At 38.2% G+C, this 22,440-nt stretch overlaps 1 protein-coding gene across 2 annotated transcripts in view; it reads left to right on the top strand.

The window, feature by feature from the left end:
- MND1 (meiotic nuclear divisions 1) overlaps positions 1–22,440 on the top strand; it is a 62,740-nt gene that overhangs the window by 5,349 nt on the left and 34,951 nt on the right. For both annotated transcript variants that reach the window (XM_029953876.1, XM_029953807.1), the window contains exons 2-4: positions 592–657; positions 2,540–2,597; positions 5,716–5,864. In XM_029953876.1, the coding sequence (XP_029809736.1) occupies positions 592–657; positions 2,540–2,597; positions 5,716–5,864 (273 nt within the window). The remainder of the gene's footprint in view (positions 1–591; positions 658–2,539; positions 2,598–5,715; positions 5,865–22,440) is intronic.

Raw genomic sequence — 22,440 nt, 5'->3', positions numbered from 1 at the left:
GACAACCTTTCTCACCTTCTCTGCCCCTCGCTCTACATGTACTATGCAGTAATCATCCCTGAGTGCTTGTCTTTCTGATGTGTTCCATGGACTTCCATAACATCGTGGCTGTGTGTGGTCTGCCCAGAACACCATTTGGTGTCAACTTGCCAAAATCTGTTTCATCTCTAGCCGCCGTAGATAACCCTTAACCTTCCACAATTAATTCTGTCCTTGGTAGCAATTTGTGCATGTACCATTTCATCATTATTAGACCCGTCAATTTTCTTTGAGAGATTGTAAATCCTTTGAAGGTAAATAGAGACTTATCATTGGATCATTTGATAAATACTGAATTTCAAAGACTTCTGGGCTCCATCACAATCACAGTTATTATACTGGCAGCACCTACCACAAGGCTTGGCATGTAGTGGTTCAAATGAATCTTTAGACCTGGCTCTGAGAGTTATCAAACTCATTGGCAGACAAGACCATAACATTTCAGATAATGTTTCAGACCACGTTGTTTTAGAATGCAGTATTTTTGTTGTTGTTGTTGTTGTTTTGTTTGTTTTTTAATGCAGTGTCTACTTTTTTGTGTGTGTGCTTTAGTCAAAGAAAAAAGGACTGAGTGCAGAGGAGAAGAGAGCCCGCATGATGGAAATATTTTTTGAGACGGTAAGTTGCTTTCTCTAAGATTTTTAGTATTTTCGTAATTTTTTCGTTAAGCATATGTCATTCAGTGTCAACTGTATCTTTTTTTATTAGATATGATTGCTAATCAATTTCCTGAAGAATGGATAAAATTCTGCAAACATTTTTGGTTTCTGTGAAGCAATGGAGTATGAAAGAACAATACCCCAATGTTCACTTCTGTCCGAACTCCTGCTACACACTGGCACTGAATAACCTTTCTGAAGCGTGTATTTGATTGTGTCCCAAGCCTTTCTGCCTGCGAATAATAATGATTATTGTTGACATCAGCTGAGTGCTTCCTAGGTGCCAATCATTGCTCTGGGCACTCAGTGTAGGTTATCTGATGCCATCCTTTTTTAACCCTTTGAGATCAGTACTGCTAGGATCCTCATTCTACAGATGAGGACATCTGAGACACGGCCTAAGATACTAGCCTGGCTCTCCAAAATTTCAAATGGTAGTACTAGGATTCAAATCCAGGGAGGATCATCTGATTTTCGAGGTGGTGTTAAATGCTGCCTTTTTGCATTTATAAGTCTGACTGTAGTGTGACATATATATCATAGGCCTCCTTAATTTATTCCGGGTATTTGTGCCTGCCACTGACAGGAAATATGTTTCAAGTTTCAGGTCCTACGTGGTAGAGCCAGGATTCAAATCCAGGCACCTGGCTCTAGAGGCTGTGTGTTTTTTTTTTTTTTTTTTACCATGCTGCTAAACAGTAGCTTTTTTTTTTCTTCCAGTTCAAGTCCAAATCTTAGACCTACAAAAAAAAACACTAATTTTCTTCATCTTAGCCCAATACTTTACAGGACCTTCAAAGTCTAGTCTGGCCACAGTCTACTGGCTACTTTCATTATTTACAGATGTGAAGAATATAGGAGAAAATGGCAAAATAGAATATGAAATTAATAAGATAATAATACTACTTGATATTTTCATTTTGATAATTTCAGATTTTCAGTAAAACAAGCAAAACATTCTGGGGATCTTTATTTTAAAACTGCCTTCTAAGTGTAATCTTACTGATGTTACCTCCCTCCAGTGACTTATCAAAGGTTATTGGCAATTCAGAACAGAATATCATATTAATAATAATTAGGAAGTTAAATTGATGAAATTTATACGTGAGGATTTTGACTATGGAGTTAAAATATTTTTCCTATGGTCTCGGCAAGAAAAGTAGATTTAATGTCCAGCTGTGGAAAGCTGGGGAGAGTGGAGAGGGAAATTATTTTGTCCTTTATGATATTGTTCATTTTCTCAAGTATCAAAATTGGCTGTTTCAGATTGAAAAATTTCAGCCCTGCTCTCAATTAATAACAGGATACTAATGAGTGTTAGCTTCTGGAAGTGCAGTAGTCCCTCAGTTTTTTTTGTTTTCTTTGTTTTTTAGAGAGCATGCACGTTTACAAGCTAGGGAGAGGGGCAGAGGGAGAGAGAATCTCAAGTAGACGCCCATCAGTTGTCTGTTTTGCTTTTAGTTAAAACTGCTAAATCTGTGACATACGATGCATGCTAAGGAAATCACTGTTTTCTTAAAATCACAGTGTCGGAGAAGGTGATTATCTCTTGTTAAAAGATTCGTTGTAAGTAGTTTTTATACCTCAATGACAAGATGTTCTTTACATTCTGATCTCCAGTTACTTTAAAGAATTGAATGTTCTTGTAAAATCTGTCCCTTTCAAATTCTTTTGAAGATACTGAACAATTGCAGTTTGTTCTAGCTCTAAAATGTTTGATTCTGTTGCAATGTTCATTACCAGGCACAGCTTTTAGTACAGTTTATTAACATAGTTATAGTAAACATAAATATATAGTAGAAAATAAATACATGTTTTTCATCTTTTTTTAAACTCTTTAGAAAGATGTGTTTCAATTAAAAGACATGGAGAAGATTGCTCCCAAAGAAAAAGGCATTAGTGAGTATCAAAGATATGCTAAGACATTTTGTGAAATATTGGTCATCTTTTCTGCAGCAGTCTTTCACTTTGTGAAAACAAATTTTCACAGGTGAAGAATGTTTGTAAAAGTCCTTACATGTGTCTTTGGGCTGTGCCCACGATTCTTGTGTTTGGAGTATCTGCTTTAGGAAAATTAAAATGGAATATACACCCATACTTGTACCTATACACACATCCATTCACAAATACATTTATTTATTTGTTTATGGGTCTGTTTACTTCAAGAGAAATAAAAATTTCATTTTTGTTCCAGTATTGGTTAAATGTGACTTCCTATCTTTATGTGGTGTAGTAGTTTTCTAAGCTCTTGTAACAAATTACTGCAAACTTGGTGACTTAAGACAATAGAATTTATTCTCTCAAAGTTTTGGAAGCCAGAAGTCTAAAATCGGGGTGTTGGTAGGGTTGGCTCTTTTGGGAGGTTCTGAAGGAGAATCTCTCTCCTGCTTCTCTCCTGGCTTCTGGGGGCTGCCAGCAGTGCTTGGCTTATAGACATGTCATTCTAATCTCTGCCTCTGTTTTCACAGAGACTTCTTTGTTTTCTTCTGTTCTATCTCTCATATGTCATTGGATTTGGGTCATATCACCCTAAAACATGGATGATTTCATCTATAATCCTTAATTGCATCCATACAGACCCTTTTTCCAAATAAGGTCACATTTACAGGATTTGAGGGTTATCTTTTGAAGGGTCACTGTTAAACCCACCATATAAGATATATATTTTTTAAACCTTATTTTCATTGTACAAACGATACATGTTCATAAGTAAAAATTGTTCATAAGCCCTCTGTTCTGGGATCACCACTGTAACATTTTGGTGTATTTTGATGTCTTATTCTTTGGTTCTATTTGTCTCTGTGTGTATGTATCTGTCTTTTTTGTGTGTTCATGCCTTTTTTTCATATAACATTATGTGCTCTATGTTTCCTCATGTCATTTGCTTAAAAAAATGATGTGTGGCATCTGGGTGGCTCAGTTGGCTAAGCAGCTGACTCTTGATTTCAGCTCAGGCCATGATCTCACAGTGCATGGGACTGAGCCCCTTGTGGGGCTCTGCGCTGATAGCATGGAGTGTGCTTTGAATTCCCTTTCTCCCTCTCTCTCCCCTTTGTTCTCTGTCTCTCTCAAAATAAGTAAATGAACTTTAAAAAATTATGTACAACATCTGCATCTCCTAATGTTTCGTTCTGTGACCACCCACTATACCCTAATTTGCTTAGCCTATTACCTATTCTTGAACATGTAGGTTGTTCCCAAATTTTGCTGCTAAAATTAAGGTGTAACATGCTATCTATGAATTTTTTTTCTAAAGGAACTTTTAGGGCAGTTTTAGGGCCGTAGCAGAATTGAGAGGAAGGGACAGAGACATCCCATATGCTTCCTGCTCCCCACGTGTGTGGCTTCTCCTGTTGTCAGCATTGCTCACCAGGGGTCCATTTATTACAGACGACACAGCCTAATCCCCCAAAGGCCATGGTTTGCACTGCATGTGTAATGACACGGATCCATCCTCACGGTATCATGCAGAGGATTTTATTGCTGCCCTAAAAACTCAATGTGTTCCACTTATTCATCCGTTTCTCTCCTCACCCATATCTTTTCCCCACATCTCATATCACTTCATTAGGTAATTTTCCTAGAAACAGAATGGAAAAGAGAGACTTGTGTAGTTTTAGGCATTTAATATGTATTCTCAAAGTGCCTTCAGGAAAGGCTATAACAAATTATATTCACATTTATTTCTCAGAACTGTGTTTTCATTTTTAGAATCATTGACGTTTCATTTCACTTTGTATTTTATTTACAAGTGAGGTTGAATGTTTTGCACATTTAGTGTTGATTTGTTTTTAATTTATTAAATCTTTAGTTTTCTATTAGATTTGTTTAGGAATCTGTAAAAAAAATTAAAGTGGACATTCAAATATAGATAATTTCTCAGTACAGTTTTACTTAATAGAAAGTAAAAATTGTTCATGAATTTCAAATATTTATGAAATGACTTTACATTTTTATATGCTATTTTTTTGAAAACTTCTTTCTGATTTTTTATCTTATCCTTAACTATAACATTCAGTTTATTGTTTTATTGTTTAATTTTTTTCAATGGTTTTTTCTTTTTTTAGTTTTCTTAGAAAAAAGACAAACCATGTTCATTGTTGGAAAAAATAAGAAAAATGAACAAAAAGAGGAAATAAAAATTGCCTCTTACCTACCACAGATAACTTCTGTCACATTAGTGCATATTTAAACTTTTTCTTTCTATATTTTATATACTACATTTTGAATATGTATATGTCCAGCCATTAAATATTTTATAACATAAATTTAATAATTGTATAGTATCCCATCACAACACCATGCCTTTTTTAAAAGTTATTTTATTTATCTTGAGAGAGAGAGAGAGAGAGAGAGTGCGTGCGCGCAAGTGGAGGAGGGGCAGAGAGGGAGGGAGACAAAATCCCTAGCATAGCATAGCACAGCCCAACGCAGGGCTCAGACTCACAAACTGTGAGTTGATGACCTGAGCTGAAATGAAGTCAGATGCATAACTGACTAAGCCACTCAGATGCCCCACAATAAAATACTTTTACAAGTCTGGTTATTGGATTGGTTTCCAGTTTTTTGCTATTGAAAGCAGTGTTTTGATAAGCATCCTTATGCATGTCCATCATTTTCTTTGGCTATATTTAAAATAGTGGAGTTTCTACATAAAAAGTGTGCATACATCTAAGGCTTGCCATATTCTCTACCTGATGAGAGTAGTCATTACCCTAGATCTTTTATGATATTTTTTGGTGTTTTTAATTTGGTAGTCAAGAAATCATATGTCATTTTTTTATTTTGCATTTTTTCAATTATTAGTGTGGTTAAACATTTTTGTTTATTGGCTGTATGTATTTTGTTTTTGCTCATTGATGTACTTTTGTTTTTCCATTGTAGTGTTTTTTTATTTTTAAAATTCCTTTGTTAATTTATTACCCCTTTTGTAGTAGTTACTGCAAGTGTTTTCCTAGTTTTAAGCCTGTTAATTGTATAGGATTTGTCTTAATGTAGTCTTTAAAAATTCTTTTAGCTGCTATGTCAGTGAAAGAAGTCCTTCAAAGCTTAGTTGACGATGGTATGGTTGACTGTGAGAGGATCGGAACGTCGAATTATTATTGGGCTTTTCCAAGCAAAGCTCTTCATGCAAGGAAACGCAAGCTGGAGGTTCTGGAATCTCAGGTGAGCCACCACAGTTAAAAATTATAGATTTGCTTTGTGAGAAAGAAACTTGTTTTTATTTAATTTTCTTGTGTGGTTTCCGTTAAGTTTTTAACATGCATTATTCGACTCAAAGTCCAGAGGTAATCAACATCTCTTTCTTCCAAACAATACAAGGATCTTAGAATGTTTTAACCTTCATCTTCCTATATCATGATTTTATTTTATAGTATTTTAGTTCCTTTAAGGGTTACAGAAAAAGGGATGGGGAGGTACAGAGAGTTCCTGAATGCCATTGGGAACGCATGGGTGTAACAACACGGGTTTGAACTCCGTTAGTCCACTTATGCATGGATTTTTTAATACATATAGTACTGTAAATGTATTTTCTTTTTCTTATTATCTACATTTTCTTTTCCCTACCTTACTTTATTATAAAAATACAGTATCTAAGATAGCATACAAAATATGTGTTAATCAACTGTTTATGTTATTGGTAAGGCTTCTTCTGGTCAACAGTGGGCTATTAGCGGTTATTACGTGTTTTGTTTTGTTTTTGAGAGAGAGAGAGCGCGCTAGTGGAAGGGGGGCAGAGAAAGAGAGAGAGAGAGAGAGAGAGAGAGAGAGAGAGAGAATCTCAAGCAGGTTCCATGTTCAGCACGGAGCCCGATATGGGCCTGGATCCCATGACCTTGGGATCGTGATCTGAGCTGAAACCAAGAGTTGGAGGCTCAAACTGAGTTATCCAGGTGCCCTAGCAGTTACGGTTTTGGGGAGTCAAAAGTTATATGTGGATTTTTGACTGCACAAGGGTTGCCTTTAACCTTTGTGTTGTTCAGTGGTCAGCTGTATAGTTTTCCCCCCTCTGTCTGAAAGGGGAGTCTTTTTTGAAATCTTTTGTGAGCTAAAATGGTGTAAAGCGGAAAAGCAATTACCATTAATTTATATGGAAAAAATCTTTGAGTGAGTCTAGACCCAAAATAACCTTTCTTAGGCTTTTCTGATGCCTTAGGGCACATCTTGCTAATAGATGCGCAAAATACATCAAAGTAAAGCACAAATGCTCATAGAACAGTTCAGTGCCATGGAGCTTGATGCTGAGATGCTGAGTATAGCTCCCAGGGAAAGAGCTTAGGGCCCACTCTCACTGCTCTGGGTGCACGCTGCCTCTATAATTTAAGGGCTTGCTGCTAAATGAACGCTGAACATTCGTTTTGCTTTTTATCTTTTTTTGTAAAAGCAAAAATACCCTTCAGATTTCTTCCAGTTAGTAAAAATAGGTACTAATGTAGGTCTTTCATAAAAGCAAAGTGGCATAACATGAACTTTTGAAAAACGGGGTTACCTATCCCACCTCCTACTCCCCTGTTGTTTACATTTTGTATTAGTGTGGTACATGTTATGATTGATGAGTCAGTATTGATACCTCGTTATTAAATAAAGTCCATAGCATATATCAGGGTTCACATTTTATATTGTATATTCTGTGAATTTTGACAAATGCATAAATGTTATGTATCCACAGTTACAGGAACATACAGAATAGCTTTGCTGCCCTAAAAATCCCTTGTGCTGGAGTTATTCCTCCATCCTTCCCCCTCCCCCTTCCGTCCTTCCCTGTCCCCTGACTCCTAGCAACCACTGATATTTTTACTGTTCTGTAGTTTGCCTTTCCCAGAATATGATATTGTTGAAATTGAACAGTCTATAGCCTTTTCAGATTGGCTTCTTTCACTTAGTCATAGATATTTAGGTTTCCTCCATGTCTTTTTGTGGCTTGATAGCTCTTTTTTTTTGATAGCTCATTTCTTTTTATTGCTAAGTAATATTCCATTTCATAGTGTGCTGCAGTTTATTCATTCAGCTATTAAAGAAAATCTTGGTTGTTTCCAAGAGCATACGTTTAGTGTGTACCACAAGATTCCACTACATTTTAATGAAGTATTTTTTTTATTCTTTTACACAACTGAGGAGGTGAATTACCTTGTGGAAGTTACAGTGTAGGTAAGAAATGGAACTTCAGGGAAATGGACTATGGACTTGTTTTGGAGTGCAGTGAGGAAGAATTCTGATTCTTGAGAAGATAACAGGACCAGGAAAAGTTAATCAAGAATAGTAAAGGAGGAGTGACTAGGTGGCTCAGTCGATTGAGCATCTGACTCTTGGTTTCAGCTCAGATCATGATTTCGTGGTTTCGTGAGATCTGAGCCCTGCATCGGGCTCTGTGCTGGTAGCAGGCAGCTTGCTTGGGGATTCTCTGTCTCCCTCCCTCTCTGCCCCTTCCCCACATGCACTCTCTCAAAATAAATAAATGAACTTAAAAAAAGAATAAAGGAAATTAATTTCTTTCTGTTTGGAGATAAAGTGAGATTACATTTCTTCATAGGAAAATCTCCTGAAACACTACTATTTAAAATGTTGCCCATAAGTTTAAGAAGGTTAAAGAGTTAGTTTGTAGGGAGACCTCTGTCAGTCATTGTTTTTAATTATAAGCAACACAAATTAACTCTGACTGACATTAGCAGAAAAGGAATTTATTGAAAGATACGAGATGGACCTGAAGAATCACTGGGAAAACTGGAAACCCAGTGGTAAAAGTAGGCAGGTACACAGCCAGACCACAGCCAGACTCACACCCTAAAACCTATCGGTGAGGACTCTGCTGCCCAGAGCCACAAACACAGCACCTGGCTCTCGTGACATTGCTGACCTCAGAAGATGATTCCACTGGTGCCTCTGACTCAGGCTGAAGAACCAGATGTTGCTGCTGCCAAAGAAAAGAAGAGAAAACAAACATAAAAACCCCTCAGAAAGAATTCTGTCCCAGCTGTCAGTCACAGTTGTGGAGGTGCGTGTGATTTGGCCAAAGCTGGGTTACATTCTCACACTCTGGTTGCCAGGGGAACTGGCGAAATAAGTAATTGGAGTTTCTAGTTTCTTTCTTTCTTTTTTATTTTTCTAAGTTTGTTGAGAGAGAGCGCGAGAGAGCACGCACACAGGGGCAGAAAAAGAACAAAAGAGAGAATCCCAGGCAGGCTCTGTGTTACCAGCGCAGAGCCCAGTGCCGGGCTCAATCTCCTCATGAACCTGTGGGATCATGACCTGAGTGTACATCAGGAGCTGGATGCCTAAATGACTAAGCCACCCAGGCATCCCTTGGAATTTCCAGTTTTTGTGATGGGTAGGTAGCTGCCTCCTGTTGGCACCAGCAGTTCCCCAAAGTAGGAAGGGAGTTTGAATGCTGAGTCGTACTCTCTCTCCTATCATAATATCTGCAAAATAAATTAGGAGAAAAAGCTGGAAAAGAGCACAGGACTTGGGAGTTGGAGTAATAACAACTAAATTATTGAATACCTACTATCTTCTGTGATAATTATCTTAGGCACTCAGAATCCATTAGTGGACAAAGAATGGAAGCAAGGAAACCAAGTAGGTTAAGTTGTTGAAATAATCCAGCTATGAAATAAGGATGGTTTGGACCAAGCCCACTTATCCTGCCTTAGCCATAGGCAACCAGTAAGCTACTTTCTGTCTCTTGTAAATTTTCCTGTTCTTGACATTTCATATTGGTGGAATCACATCATGTGTATCGTTCTCAACTGGCTTCTTTAGCATAATGTTTTACAGGTTTGTCCACATGATAGTATCAGTACTTCATTCCTTTTTATGGCCAAATAATACTCCATTTTATGAATATACCACATTTTATTTATCCATTCTTCAGTTAATGGCCATTTGGATTGTTTCCACCTTTTGACCATTAATATGCAATGTTGCTATAAACTTTCGTGTATAAGTTTTTTTGTGGATGTGTTTTCATTTCTCTTGGGAATTGCCGGGTCATGTGGCAACATGATTAATTGTTTGAAGAACTTCTGGACTTCTTTCTAATTCGGCTGAACCAGTTTCCATTCTTACCTGCAGTGTGTGAAGCTTCCATTTTACCATGTCCTTACTGAAATTTATCATTACCTGGCTTTTTTGACTCTAGCCATCCAAGTGGTTGTGAAGTGGCATGTCGTTATGGTTTTGCTTTCTATTTGCCTAAAGACTAATGATGTTGAGCATTGTTTCATGTACTTATGGGCCATTTGTGTATCTTTCTTAGAGAAATGTCTACTCATATCCTTTGCCCACGTTTTATCTTTTAAACATGATGCCGCATTTCTTCCCTGCTAGGAAACAATATGCGTACTCATCACTCAGCAATTTTTGAAAAGTTAATCATGAAATTAAAAACTGTATACAGGGTAATATACTTTTAGGCCTTATTGCATTTTCCTGTCTTCATAGATTTTTGTTCCTTTATCTTCTTTGGGAATACCCTTGCTCTTCCTTTCTACTTAGCCAAATTCTAAAAATTTCTCATTTCAGAAACCTTCTCAAGGCCCCATGGCTTCTAGTGTTTCTGGCCTTCTCTAAACTATAATATTTTTTGTTTTACTATAATATCATGTATTGCTTTGGCTCATGTTACTGGTTGCCTATGTAATGAGCATTGCCCCTTTCTTCTTTACTAACAAAACACTTTGATGAGGCAATGGTTTGTCTTACCAAAAAAAAAAATGCTCATCTTCCCACACTCCTTTTCAACTAAAGGTAGCAGTGGAAAACAGTTCTGATGAGTGAGATGTAAGGGGAAGAGTATCTTCAAGGTTTGTAGGAAAGTCTTTACTCTCTGAAGAAGGCAAAACCCTTCCCCTTCTTTCCATGCATTAGGATGAAGACCCGTCCCTTGATGTCAGAGCCTGAAGAGAACAGGCTTGGGTCTCTGGTGGCATTTTGACATGCTGCACTAACCTTGGACTGTCTCACCTCTGGACTGTTTAATCCAGTTTTAGTCAAATGTTCTGTTATTGTAGCTGAATGTATTCTAAATAGATACAATTGCTTTGAAGACTTTTTTTAAAAATATAAATATGACAGATTTTTTTATTAGTTTGTGTCACTTTGTAACAAACTGTGTACTCCAAAATTTTGTGACTTAAAGAAACAAATACAGATATTTCACAGTTTCTGTGGATCAGGAATCCAGGCATGGTTTAGTTAGGTAAAACTAGCTCAGAGTCTCACATGAGGTTGTAGTCTGACAGTTGGCTGGGGTGCATATTCCTCAGAAGGCTCATCTGGGAGAGGATGAACTTCCAAACTCAGTCATATGGTTCTTGGATTTAGTCCCTTGAAGGCTGTTGGACTGAAGGCCTTAATTCCTTGATAGTTTTTAGACACAGGCCACCCTCCTTCCTTATACCCTGGGCTTCTCCATAGGGCAGTTCACAGAGCAAACCTGTGGAGAGTCCAAGACAGAAGGGCACTACTGGGTTTTTTTGGTAACTTAATCTTGGAAGTGACATCTCTTTACGTCTGCTGTAGTGTGTGGTTTGTTTTTTTTTTTTTAACGAAGCAAGTCATTAAATACAGCTCAGTTGCAAGCATAGATTACAAATGGGCATAAAAAGCAAGGGGCAGGGATCATTTCAGCCATCTTAGAGGATACATAACAGATTTTAAATTAAAAAAAATTTTTTAATGTATTTTATTTATTTTTGAGAGACAGAGAGAGACAGCAAGAGCAGGGGAGGGTCAGAGAGAGAAGGAGACACAGAATCCGAAGCAGGCTTCAGGCTCTGAGCTGTCAGCACAGAGCCCGACAGGGGGCTCGAACCCATGAATGTGAGATCATGACCTGAGCCGAAGCCTGACGCCCAACCGACTGAGGCGCCCTGAAATTTCTTTTAACGTTTCATATGTATAAGTCTTCTTGATTAGTTTTTAATTGGTTTATTGAAGAATGATTGACATAAAAACTTCTCATTTAAGGTTTATAAATTGCTGAGTCTGGGTATATGTATCCATCTATGAGACCATCACTACTGTTAAGATAATGAGCATATCCTTCATCCCTAAAAGTGTTTTCATTCCCCTTTTTAGTCTTTCTCTCCTGCCCTTCCCTTCTCTGCACTGCTTCCCCTGCCCCCGTCCCTAGGCAACCACCGATTTGCTTTCTGTAATGATATTTCCCAGGGTTAAAAATATATTTTTTTAAATGTTTGTTTTTGAGAGACAGAGCATGAGCCGGGGGTGGGGTGTGGGGAGGGGCAGAGAGAGAGAGAGGGAAGGAGACACAGAATCTGAAGCAGGCTCCAGGCTCTGAGCTGTAAACACAGAGTCCGATGTGAGGCTCAAACCCACAAACTGTGAGAGCATGGACTTGAGCCAAAGTCAAATGCTTAACCCACTGAGCTACCCCAGTGCTCCTGTCCATTTTTAAAAAAATTTTTAAAAAGCAGTATTTCCAAGAGCTTTATATAAGTGCAATCATACAGTAATGTATTCTTTTTCCTGCCTTCTTTTACTCAGCATAAGTATTTTAAGATGTATTCATGTTGCTGATTATTCATTTGTTTTTATTGCTTAGTGGGGTTCCATTGTATGGATATATGACAGTCTGTTTAGCTATTGATAGACATTTGGGTTTTTTGTGCATTCTAGTTTTGGGCTATTGGAAATAAAGCTGCTATAAATATTTGTATACAAGTCTTTGTAGGGACATATGTTTTTATTTATATTGGGTAAATATCTGGGACTGGAATGGCTGGATCATATGGCAGGTATAGATGTTTAACTTTTTAAGAAATTGCCAAACTGTTTTCTGAAACAGTTGGGCCAGTTTACATTCCCATCTGGAATGGATGAGAGTTCCTAGTCTCTCCACACCCTTGTCGATACTTGGAATGATACCTATTCTAATAAGTATATAGTGATATCTTATTGTGGCTTTTTTTCATTTCCCCAGTGACTAATAATGTTGGGCATCTTTGCATGTGTTTCTTTGTCATTTATAGGTCTTTACTGACAAAGTGTGAATACAGATCTTTTACTTAAAAAAAATTTTTTTTTTTTGCTTTTTTTAAAACTTGGGTTGTTTTTATTATTGAGTCTAGACAATTCTTTATATATTATGGATACAGATCCCCTCTTAGATAAATGTTCTCTCAACTTTTTTCTACCAATCTTCAGTTTGTCTTTTTATTCTCTTAACTATTTTTTGAAGAACAGAAGTTTTTAATTTGGTTGAAGTCCAGTTTATCAATTTGTTTCTTTGTGCTTGGTGTTTTTGGGGGGGTTTCTTACCTTCTGGGCAATTATTTGTGCCTAAAACTGGGCATAACAGGTGCTGATTAAACATTTCTTTGTTGACTTGAGCCAGAGGAACTCTTTACCTTTGAGGAAAAAAGGCCAAATGTACATTTTTTATTTCTTTGTCTCTGGATTTAGCATAATATCTACTTAGCAAGTTGAGGAGCTTGGCAAACCTTAACAGAAGTAAGGAAGAGATCTAGTAAGAATCTCTAGAACAGTGAATCTATTTTTAAAAAGTGAACTTAGTATCACTGTTTGTTCTGAATGTTTGAGGAATAGGATGTTCTGATCAGTTACTGTCAATATACCCCTCTCCCTACAGGTCTGAGAGTTGGCATCAAATGTATTTTGTGACACACCCCTCCTTCCCCACCCCCATTGACAAGTTGGAGGTCAGAGTTTAATCTTAAACACCTGCTCAGAAATCAGGTCAAGCCAGAGGTGTACGTCTAGGGAGTAGTCCTATACCCTCTGTTCTAAGCACTCCAGAGGTAAATGAAAAACGTGATTTTAATATGTCATTTGTAAAAGGTTGATAGCCCTTGACATTTGCTGTATATAGTTCTTAGGAAACAAAAACAAAAACCTTAGTGACTTTTCACTGACCTAATTTTTACTTTATTCTTTCACTAAAATTTGAGATGGCAAGTCAGTATCATTCTGTGCCCCTCAACCATGGTTCTGGAGATCACTTCTCATTTTAGAGAAGTCATGTGGCTTAATGGAAAGAAGTAATTAGAAGTCAGACATGGATTGAAATCACAGCTTTACTTACTGGCTGTAGGATCTTGGAAAAATTTCTTTAGCTCTTCAAAGTCTTAGTTTCCCAATTTGTAAAATAGTATCCTTCAAAGGGTTGTGGTATAGATTAAGTGATGTGTGGCATACTAGGTACTCAGTCTATGGTAGCCACAGATTCAGCTAAATTAGTACCCACCCAGAAGTACTGTAAGTTTATTTGTTCAGTGAGAACAAATATTTGAGAGTCTACGATGTGCAGTACAAAATACTAGAGGTAGTTTGTAAAAGTAGATTTCGTGCCTTATATGAAAGAACTTGTAACCTGTGCTAAAGGTAGGAGTGGAAGTGTAATATGGCTAGTTTGATGAATGAGTGTAGAGATTAAAACTGCTGCAAGAGATGTTGGGATTTATATGAAAATAGAAGGTACTCAGTGTGGAAGTGAACCAGATTCCAAATTCAGGGTTGCACTGAAGGATTAGTTTATTCGGCATATTGCCAAAGTGAGAGGTTAACTTCCTTTGAGTTTTTGTTAGCTATTTCCAGATTAGAGTGAGGGAACTAAATTTTTCTCTTTCCTCATTCCTTCCCTACCATCCACTCACTCTTTCTTTCTCTCTCTCTCTCTCTTTCTTTTGTTCATTCATTCATTCTGTTCTGCTTTGGTTCTACCAGTGATTCCAATTAAGTGCTGGAATGTATTCATCTCTTGAGAATGGACTTTCGTGTAGTAGATCTGAAAGTTAAATCAGGAAGCATTTTTTTCTCTCTTGCCTTTAGGTTATATATTTATCATCGTTAAAGACAGTCTAAAAGCCTCATGGTTATAATTTATGTTGTTCTTTAACACATCATTCTAAGATGGCAAATAAGTCATCAGTTGTGTGTGGGGGGGGTTGCATTAACTGCTTTGACAAATAAGGCTGTATGCTTGCTCTGAGCATGCACTGTTCTAAGTTCCTTGGACAGTATAAAAACAATAGAATGTGTGTTTCATGTTGAATAATTTACAGTATATTTGGCAAGGCAAGATAAATACCTTAAATAGTTAATTAACTTTTTGTGAAAAGACATAATTAACTTTTCAGTTTATATAAAAGTTCCAAATACTATCTTTTCTATGGGTCCTAATCATTATATGAGTTTAGAGGATGCCATGTTTTTATAAATCCACATACTTAAAGGAGACTTCTTAGAATTGATTATTCTGAACTGCAGGTTAAGTAGATGTAGATGGAGGAGATTCCCAAGGGGAACCAAAGGGGCCCCTGATCCTGATGTTGAAAATGGCAGCCAAAATTCATTGAGCACTTAACTTAGCCAGGTTCCATTTGAAGAGTTTGTCTTAGTCCATTCAGGCTGCTGTAACAAAATAGCACAGGTTGGGGAGCTTATAAACAATAGACATTTGTTTCTCACAGTCCTGGAGGCTGCTCAGATAGGAGCACTCTGCTGGGTCACAGGCCTCTTACTGTACCCTCACATGGTTTAATTGCTGAGGCATCTTTCTGGAGCCTCTTTATATGGCACTGATCCTGTTCCTGAGGGCCCCACCCTCATGACGTAAGCACCTCCCAAAGGCCTTACCTTCCTAAGGTTATCAGCATTACCTTTGGGGTTAGGATTTCAGCATAGGAACTTTGGAAGGGGGACATAAAATTCTTACCATAGCAGGCTTTTGCATGCTTTATATCATTTGACTCTTACCACTACTGATTTGAAATGCACGTTTTAAAATCTTTTTCCAAAAGGGATACCATTTCCAAGATACTTTTATTTTTGTATCCATGCCCTTGTCTCTCCTTCCAGGATTCCCCATTCTGACTTGGGTAGTTCGCGTCTTGAGTGTGATCTAGCCCACCGCACTGTGCTGCAGGTGTTAGTTTGCTCTACCCTGTTGCGTAGTCAGCCTACATCCTCCGGACTCGGCACAGTTCTTGGCATATGACAGGTATTTGACCAGCAAGTGAGAATTAAAGGAAACAAAGGATATGAAGTCAGTTCTAATGAGACCATCCACTGATAACAGAGGATTCCATTAGTGCCGCAGCAAGTCCATGGAGCAGTTCTTAACTGATTTTTAAAATTAAGGGATCAGAATTATGGAAATCATCCTTTTTTAAAAAAATTATTTTGCTCTGCTAAGATCTTCCATAGTTCTTCATCCAAATTCTGATTTGCAACCCATTTATCTCTAGTGGAAGAGGTCTGGGGGACGTGCTTACTAGGAGTAGTTAAACATTACATTGGGAAATCCACACCAACCTGGATTTCAGACAGCTGGATTCAGGAGGCACTACTAGATTCTCTTATGATAATTTAAAGATTTCATTTTTAAACTAGTTTTTCGAAATGTGTATATAGAATTCTTTGTTGCCAAAATTGAGTAAAGAGTCGGTTCACTACTGGGCTGTGTGGATAACTTTGAAATGTTTTTAAATAAAAATAGGCATTATTTCTACTGAAATTCAGTCAGTTCAGTAAGCATTTAGTGAATGGTTGGTATGGTAGGCATTGTGACTGATGAGAGGGACATAAGGATAAACTAGGCAGTTTCTGTACCCAGGACCTCACAGTGCAGTGAGGACACGCATCACATATGTCCTCAGAGCACTGCAGGTGGTGTGATATGTGCTCTACTGAAGAAGACAGTAGTATCCAAAGGGGTGGCAGTTCTGCTGAGGAGAGCCTTTGCAGTTAGGGAAGGAGACGTTAAGTTGGTTCTGGAAAGATGTATGGGAGCTCATAAGGGAGTTGAGGGTGAAGGGCATGGTGGGTACAGAGACAGTGGCTTAAGAGTAGACCCCAGACCCAGTTCCTTTAGATTCAAATCCAGTTCTTCCATCTACTAGAAATTTCTTTCGCTTTTCCTCTCACATGTGCAATGTTCCTAATATTTCCTACTTCATAAGATAGTTGCAACATTAAATATGTTACGTAGAACTGCTTACGATGATGACTAATACATAGCAATGCTTTAGCTTTCTATTCTATGCAAAGTCCAAGTGTGTGTAGAACGTCATAGTGTGCATTCTGGCATACATGGGAATGGTTTTGGCTGAAGAGTCTGGTCCTCAGCGTTCATCCAGGCGGGCCTCCCCTAAAACATCAGTGTTGCTGCTTAGTCCTCTGCCTTGCAGCCTCATCTCCTACTCGGGTTAGGGCACCCTCTCTTTTCTCGAACGTGGTACCTCACACCGAGCTAAGTCTCCCAGACCACTCTGGTCTGGAAGAATGAGGTGGAGATGTCCTGGGCCCACCGTGCTCTGGATGACACAGGCCAGAGTTCTTCTTTGCACCTCTCGTGCTTTGCTGTCTGTAGGTGGGTCAGGGTTATCAGAAATCCTCACCGGGTCTACCCTGCTTCCTCCCAGACTCTCTTCATCCTCCCCTGTCTTTGATTTGCCATTCGGGAGGACAGAACAGGACTGGTTTGGGCTAGTCTTGTAGTTTACCGACTTAGAAACCTAGACTTTGAATTCTGAAAAAACAAAAAGGAAAAATAATTCATGGTTCCTCTTTGCTGTTATTGAAGTTTGTTCATGCTCTATTAGAGCATTTATCACACTTGTATTTACACATCTTGCTCTCATATTATGTGTCTCACACTAAGAGACATTTTTTTTATCTTCAACTTTCTTTCCCCGTAACCTAACACTAAGCCCAATATAAGTAGGCAACTGACCATTTGAACAAATGAATGAATGAATGAACACATCATACAACTGACCAGCTTCCAAATTGTGTTCTTACCAGCTTTAAAGTTTTCTATGATGTTTGATAAAGATTACTTTTGTCTGCAATTGAATATCTGACTAATAGTGGCTTAAATGGAAGTTTATTTTTCTCACATAGAGGCCAGAGGCAGGTGTGTCTTGATCTTGATCAGTGACTCAGTGGTATCAGAGTTGGCACCTTTGTGCCCCTCTGGGCTTCTCCATCCATAAGCCCATGGGATGGCTGTCACAGCCCCTCTGTTCTATCTGAAGAATAAAGAGAAGAAAGGGAAATGGTGGGACTTGCTGTCTCTCTTAGCAGGAAAACGGGTGAACAGAAGCTTCCCCAGAAGCTCTCCAGCAGACTTTTGCTTCATTTTGTACAGGTGGAAGCAGTGTCACACTGCCACCTCTAGCTGTAGGGAAACTGGGAGTGGTGATGGGCACGGGAGGAGGTTCGAAGTGGATGAGATGAGTCAGTAAACCAAAAGGGTTGGCCGCAGGCATTGTAATATAAATAGGACATTATTTTATGGGAGTATAAAGTTCTTTAACTGTAGCATGATTGATCAGATAATAAAATGTTCGGAGATAATGTGGTCCATTCTCTACGAATACCTGGGTTATACAGAAAACACTACTTTACCTTTGATCCTCCCTCCCCGCTTAGGCTGCAGGAGTGATGCTGGACTGTGGTGTTACAGTCCACAAATAATATTTATGTTTTGATTTTTCCTGAAATGTGGAAATACATGACCACTTTCTTTTTGTTGTTTAATCATTTTTTTGCTAGTTTTGCTTACAAATACATTTTCATTGGTATATGTTTATACTTCCATAAATATTGTCTGCCTGAGGTTTTTCTACTTTTTTTTAATGCCAGAGGTTCTTATTTATTATCAGTAATTTTGGGGTTTCTGCTGCATTGAAAGATTCTTCTTGACCAAAGATACCATTTTACTTTTGATAATCTTGTTTCAGAAGATTAATCTTAGCTAAATATATGATGTGTAGCTCATCTATTTTTTTATTTTTTATTTTTTGAAAATACTTCATTTGAAATTGTTTTGGACATTGCCTATTAATATGTAAGTTGTTGACAGTTTAGCATACGATACCCAGAGGGGCAGGATTCTCACTAGGAAGCATAGATTTTGATATTCAGGTGACCTGGTTTCAACTAGCAATATTGCCATTTACTACCTAGTCAAAATTACCTAATGTCTGTGAATCTAGTTCCTTCATCCATAAAAGAGTGATATTAAAGCCTCCGGTGAGATGTATGTATTTCATCCCCTTCAGGGCCTCCTTTACTGGAGGCACTCTATGATAGTATAGCAGGTAGGTGACGTGTGTGTGTGTGTGTTTTAATTATTGTTTTTACGTTTGTTTGTTTTTTTTTTTTTTGAGAGGGAGAGAGAGTGAATGAGCAGTGCAGGAGGAGCAGAGAGAGAGAATATCTCAAGCAGTGCAGAGCCTGACACAGGCCTAGAACTTGTGAACGTCAGATCATGACCTGAGCCAAAATCAAGTTGGACACCTAACATACTGAGCCACCCAAGCCCTCTGTTCTGTAGGTGACCATTTTGACAGCAGAAAATACAGGGTGACTGTATAGCTCATTGCATTTGTAATTCGTTGTTCTTGTTATTGTTTTTAAATACATGAAGGAAGAAAAAGGAAAATGACAAGAAAATGCAATCACAAAAATTGGAGTGACATTACTTGCTACTTCAGTTAGTATTGCCAAGTTATGTTCAGTTTGTTAAAATGTTTTGTAGAAGTCAGTACAACTTTCTCTCTTGGTATAATTTATATCTATCTCTTTATTGTCAAAGCCTTCTGCCCCCCCCTTTTTTTTAATGTTTTTTATTATTTTTGAGAGACCGAGACAACATGAGCAGGGGAGGGTTATTAGAGAGAGAGGGAGACACAGAATCTGAAGCAGGCTCCAGGCTCTGAGCTAGCTGTCAGCACAGAGCCTGACACGGGGCAAACCCACCAACTGTGAGATCATGACCTGAGCTGAAGCCGGACGCTTAACCGACTGAATCACCTAGGTGCCCCCTCTGCCCCTTTATTAATGAGGAAAGAATAATTCCATTGTTTTCCTGTGGTAAGCCAGAAGATCATCACCTAATGGCATAATCACCTTACAAACTTCAATAATTATGCCTAAGTAATATTCCAAAACGAACTCCTTTTAGGAAGTAAAATCCTAAGAAGTAATATATCAAGATCAAGCTAATTTTTCTTAGTGGAAATTCTTTCTGTCTTAATTGTATTAAACTTATATTTTTCATCTAAATAAAAACCATTACTAGAAACGTTAATAATTCCATTCTTGAGTTATCATTTTTAGTATCTCTTCCAGAGAGGGAGAGACTTTGATTTTAGTGGAATTCAAATTCAAGAAGCTCATATTCTATCAAAAACATAAATACTTGGCAACTTCTTATTTCTCCTCTTTAATAGGCTAAATTACAAAGCTACTTAATATGTGTAGTTCTTAAAATTCCATGATTCTCAGAAGTTTTATATTGCATTCTGCTTGATGGACAAGACTGAGAGCATCAGCTCTTAGCTTTCCGACCTCTCACAGCTGGAGATGTCCGTTTTGTTGTTCCACGGCTCACATACCCACTGTCTTCACCAGGCCACCGGGGCTTGAGCATACCCACGGCAAGTCTCTGTGCCCTCCCTTGGTTTCCTCCTTCCTGTCCTGGAATTTTCCAGTATCTGGATGTCGAGTGTCCTCAGATACAGTGCTGGAAAAGCCTCGTCACCCCAGCAGACTCATTTTCTGTCACTGTGATTCATCTGTTATTCGTCTATCTAAGAAGTATCTATTGAGCTTCTCCTCTGGGCCAGGCACGGTTTTGGGTGCTTGGGACATGTATCCATGAGCAAAATAAAGATTCCTGCCTTTGTGGAGCTCACTTTCTAGTAGTGGGAGACAGGTTCAAATAATAAACATAATTGCTAAGCAGACTATGTATAGTATGAATAGATGGTAAAACCTTAAAAGTAGTTCTAGGATGGGGAGGGGCATACAGATTTGTAATTGAGTGGTCATAGGAGACCTTATTGAGAAAGCAAAACTGGAAGGAGGGGAAGGAGTTAATGTGTGAATATCTTGGGGAGAAACATCCAGAGAGGGAGAGCGAGAGAGACACTATCCAGAGAAGACAGCCAGTGCAGAAGCCTTAAGACCATAGCATGCCCAGTATGTTTACAGAGCATCAAGAGGCCAGTGTAACTAGAGTAGAATGAAGGAAAATGGACTAGTAGGTCAGAGAGTTAATGGAGGAGGATGGCCAGACAGTGGAAGGCTGTCACACTGCCGCACAGCTTTTACACTGAGTGAAATGGGGAGCCATTCAGTCCTTCAGCAGATTCTTGTGCTCATGCTGTGTACTGTGATACCATGCTAACTATGTCCTTGTAAGTTCATATTTTATTTCAGAAACTAGACCATAACTAAGTTGTACGGTAATTAATATGTTCAGCAACAGAGAAATGAGCAGGCACTATTGTAGCACAGAGAGAGAGCAACCGCTTAATTTGTTTATTATGCCTGCTGCCTCATTTTTTTTTTTTCTGGATTTTACTGCTTCTGGTGCCCATACTTAATGCTTTTGGTGCCTTTTTTTCTGGCTTGTTCTCTTTTCATAACCTCTTCCTTCTACCAGTTCTGTTGAGGTTGACTGTCTTATAGAACTCTTTCTTCTTGACAATAAAAATGTCTCTGGCTGTTCTACAGTAGCCGCCCCCCTTATCAGCAGTTGCGCTCTCCACAGTGTCTGAAAGCTGGGGATTCTCCCTTCTGACGTGTGGCCAGAAGGTCCTCAGTAGCTGTGCCACGGCGTCTACATCATTCACCTCACTTCATCTCATCATGCCATTTTTTCATCTCACATCATCACGAGAAGAAAGGCGAGTATAGTACAGTATCTTGAGAGCGAGAGAGGCCATTATTCACATAACTTTTATTATAAAACACTGTTATAATTGGGGTTTTTTTAGTTGTTTTTTAATGTTTATTTATTTTTGAGACAGAGCATGAGTCGGGGCGGGGCAGAGAGAGAGAGAGTTAAACTTGATCACAGGTGTGTGTGTGTGTGTGTTTGTGTGTAGGGACGAACAGTATATATGGGGTCAGTACCACCTGCAGCTTCAGGCATCCACCAGGCGTCTTGGAACATATCCCCTGCAGATAAGGGGGGCGACTGTACTTCATTTACTACTGTTTTCTTCTCTCCACTCTCATGTCCTTCAAGATTGATTCTAAAGAATTTTCTTCTCCCTACTTCCTCCCTTAGACAGCAGTTATATCTGTGTAACTAATATCTGAGCCCTAGAAAAAACTTCATATTCTTTCCAGACTTCTATCTTTAACTGAGTATGTCTTACAGTATGAAAAATGAAGATCATCCTGGGGTCTGTCACCTCCACAATTCTGATACCTTTATGTTGGAAGATTTAACTCTGGTTCTACCTTCTATGTAATTCATCACCAATTATTATTATTAGTTTTCTTTAGTTTAATATTTCTTGAATTTGCCCTATTTTCATTCCTGTAGTAACCCTAGTCTGGTGTTTCCAAACTGTTATTAAGGCCATTTTAGATTCATGACTCTATTATTTCGCTCCTATTCCATTTTAATTTTTTTTTCATTTTTTTCAATCAGAGAGCTAATGGTAATAAGAGTTTTTCAAAATTGATGTGAAATAATTAGCATTAACACACTTAGTTGATATAAATCTAGGCTTTAAAATACTTCATTCTTCTAAATTGTAAAGAAAGATTTGCTTATTCCTTTCACCCGAGTCTCATTTTTGAAGAACTAACATTTAAGACAACCATTTATGAGACTTTAGCCTATGTAGCCCCATCTTAAATAAATATATGTCTCCTGTGAAAGTTTTTGAAATAGGGAAAAATAAGTCCAATTCAGGCAACCACCTTGACAAACTAGGATCCCCAGGCTGGTCCC

The sequence above is a fragment of the Suricata suricatta genome, chromosome 1 (genome assembly GCF_006229205.1).
Source record: "Suricata suricatta isolate VVHF042 chromosome 1, meerkat_22Aug2017_6uvM2_HiC, whole genome shotgun sequence".
Lineage (NCBI taxonomy): Eukaryota > Metazoa > Chordata > Mammalia > Carnivora > Herpestidae > Suricata > Suricata suricatta.
This window is presented reverse-complemented; position numbering and strand designations above follow the sequence as displayed.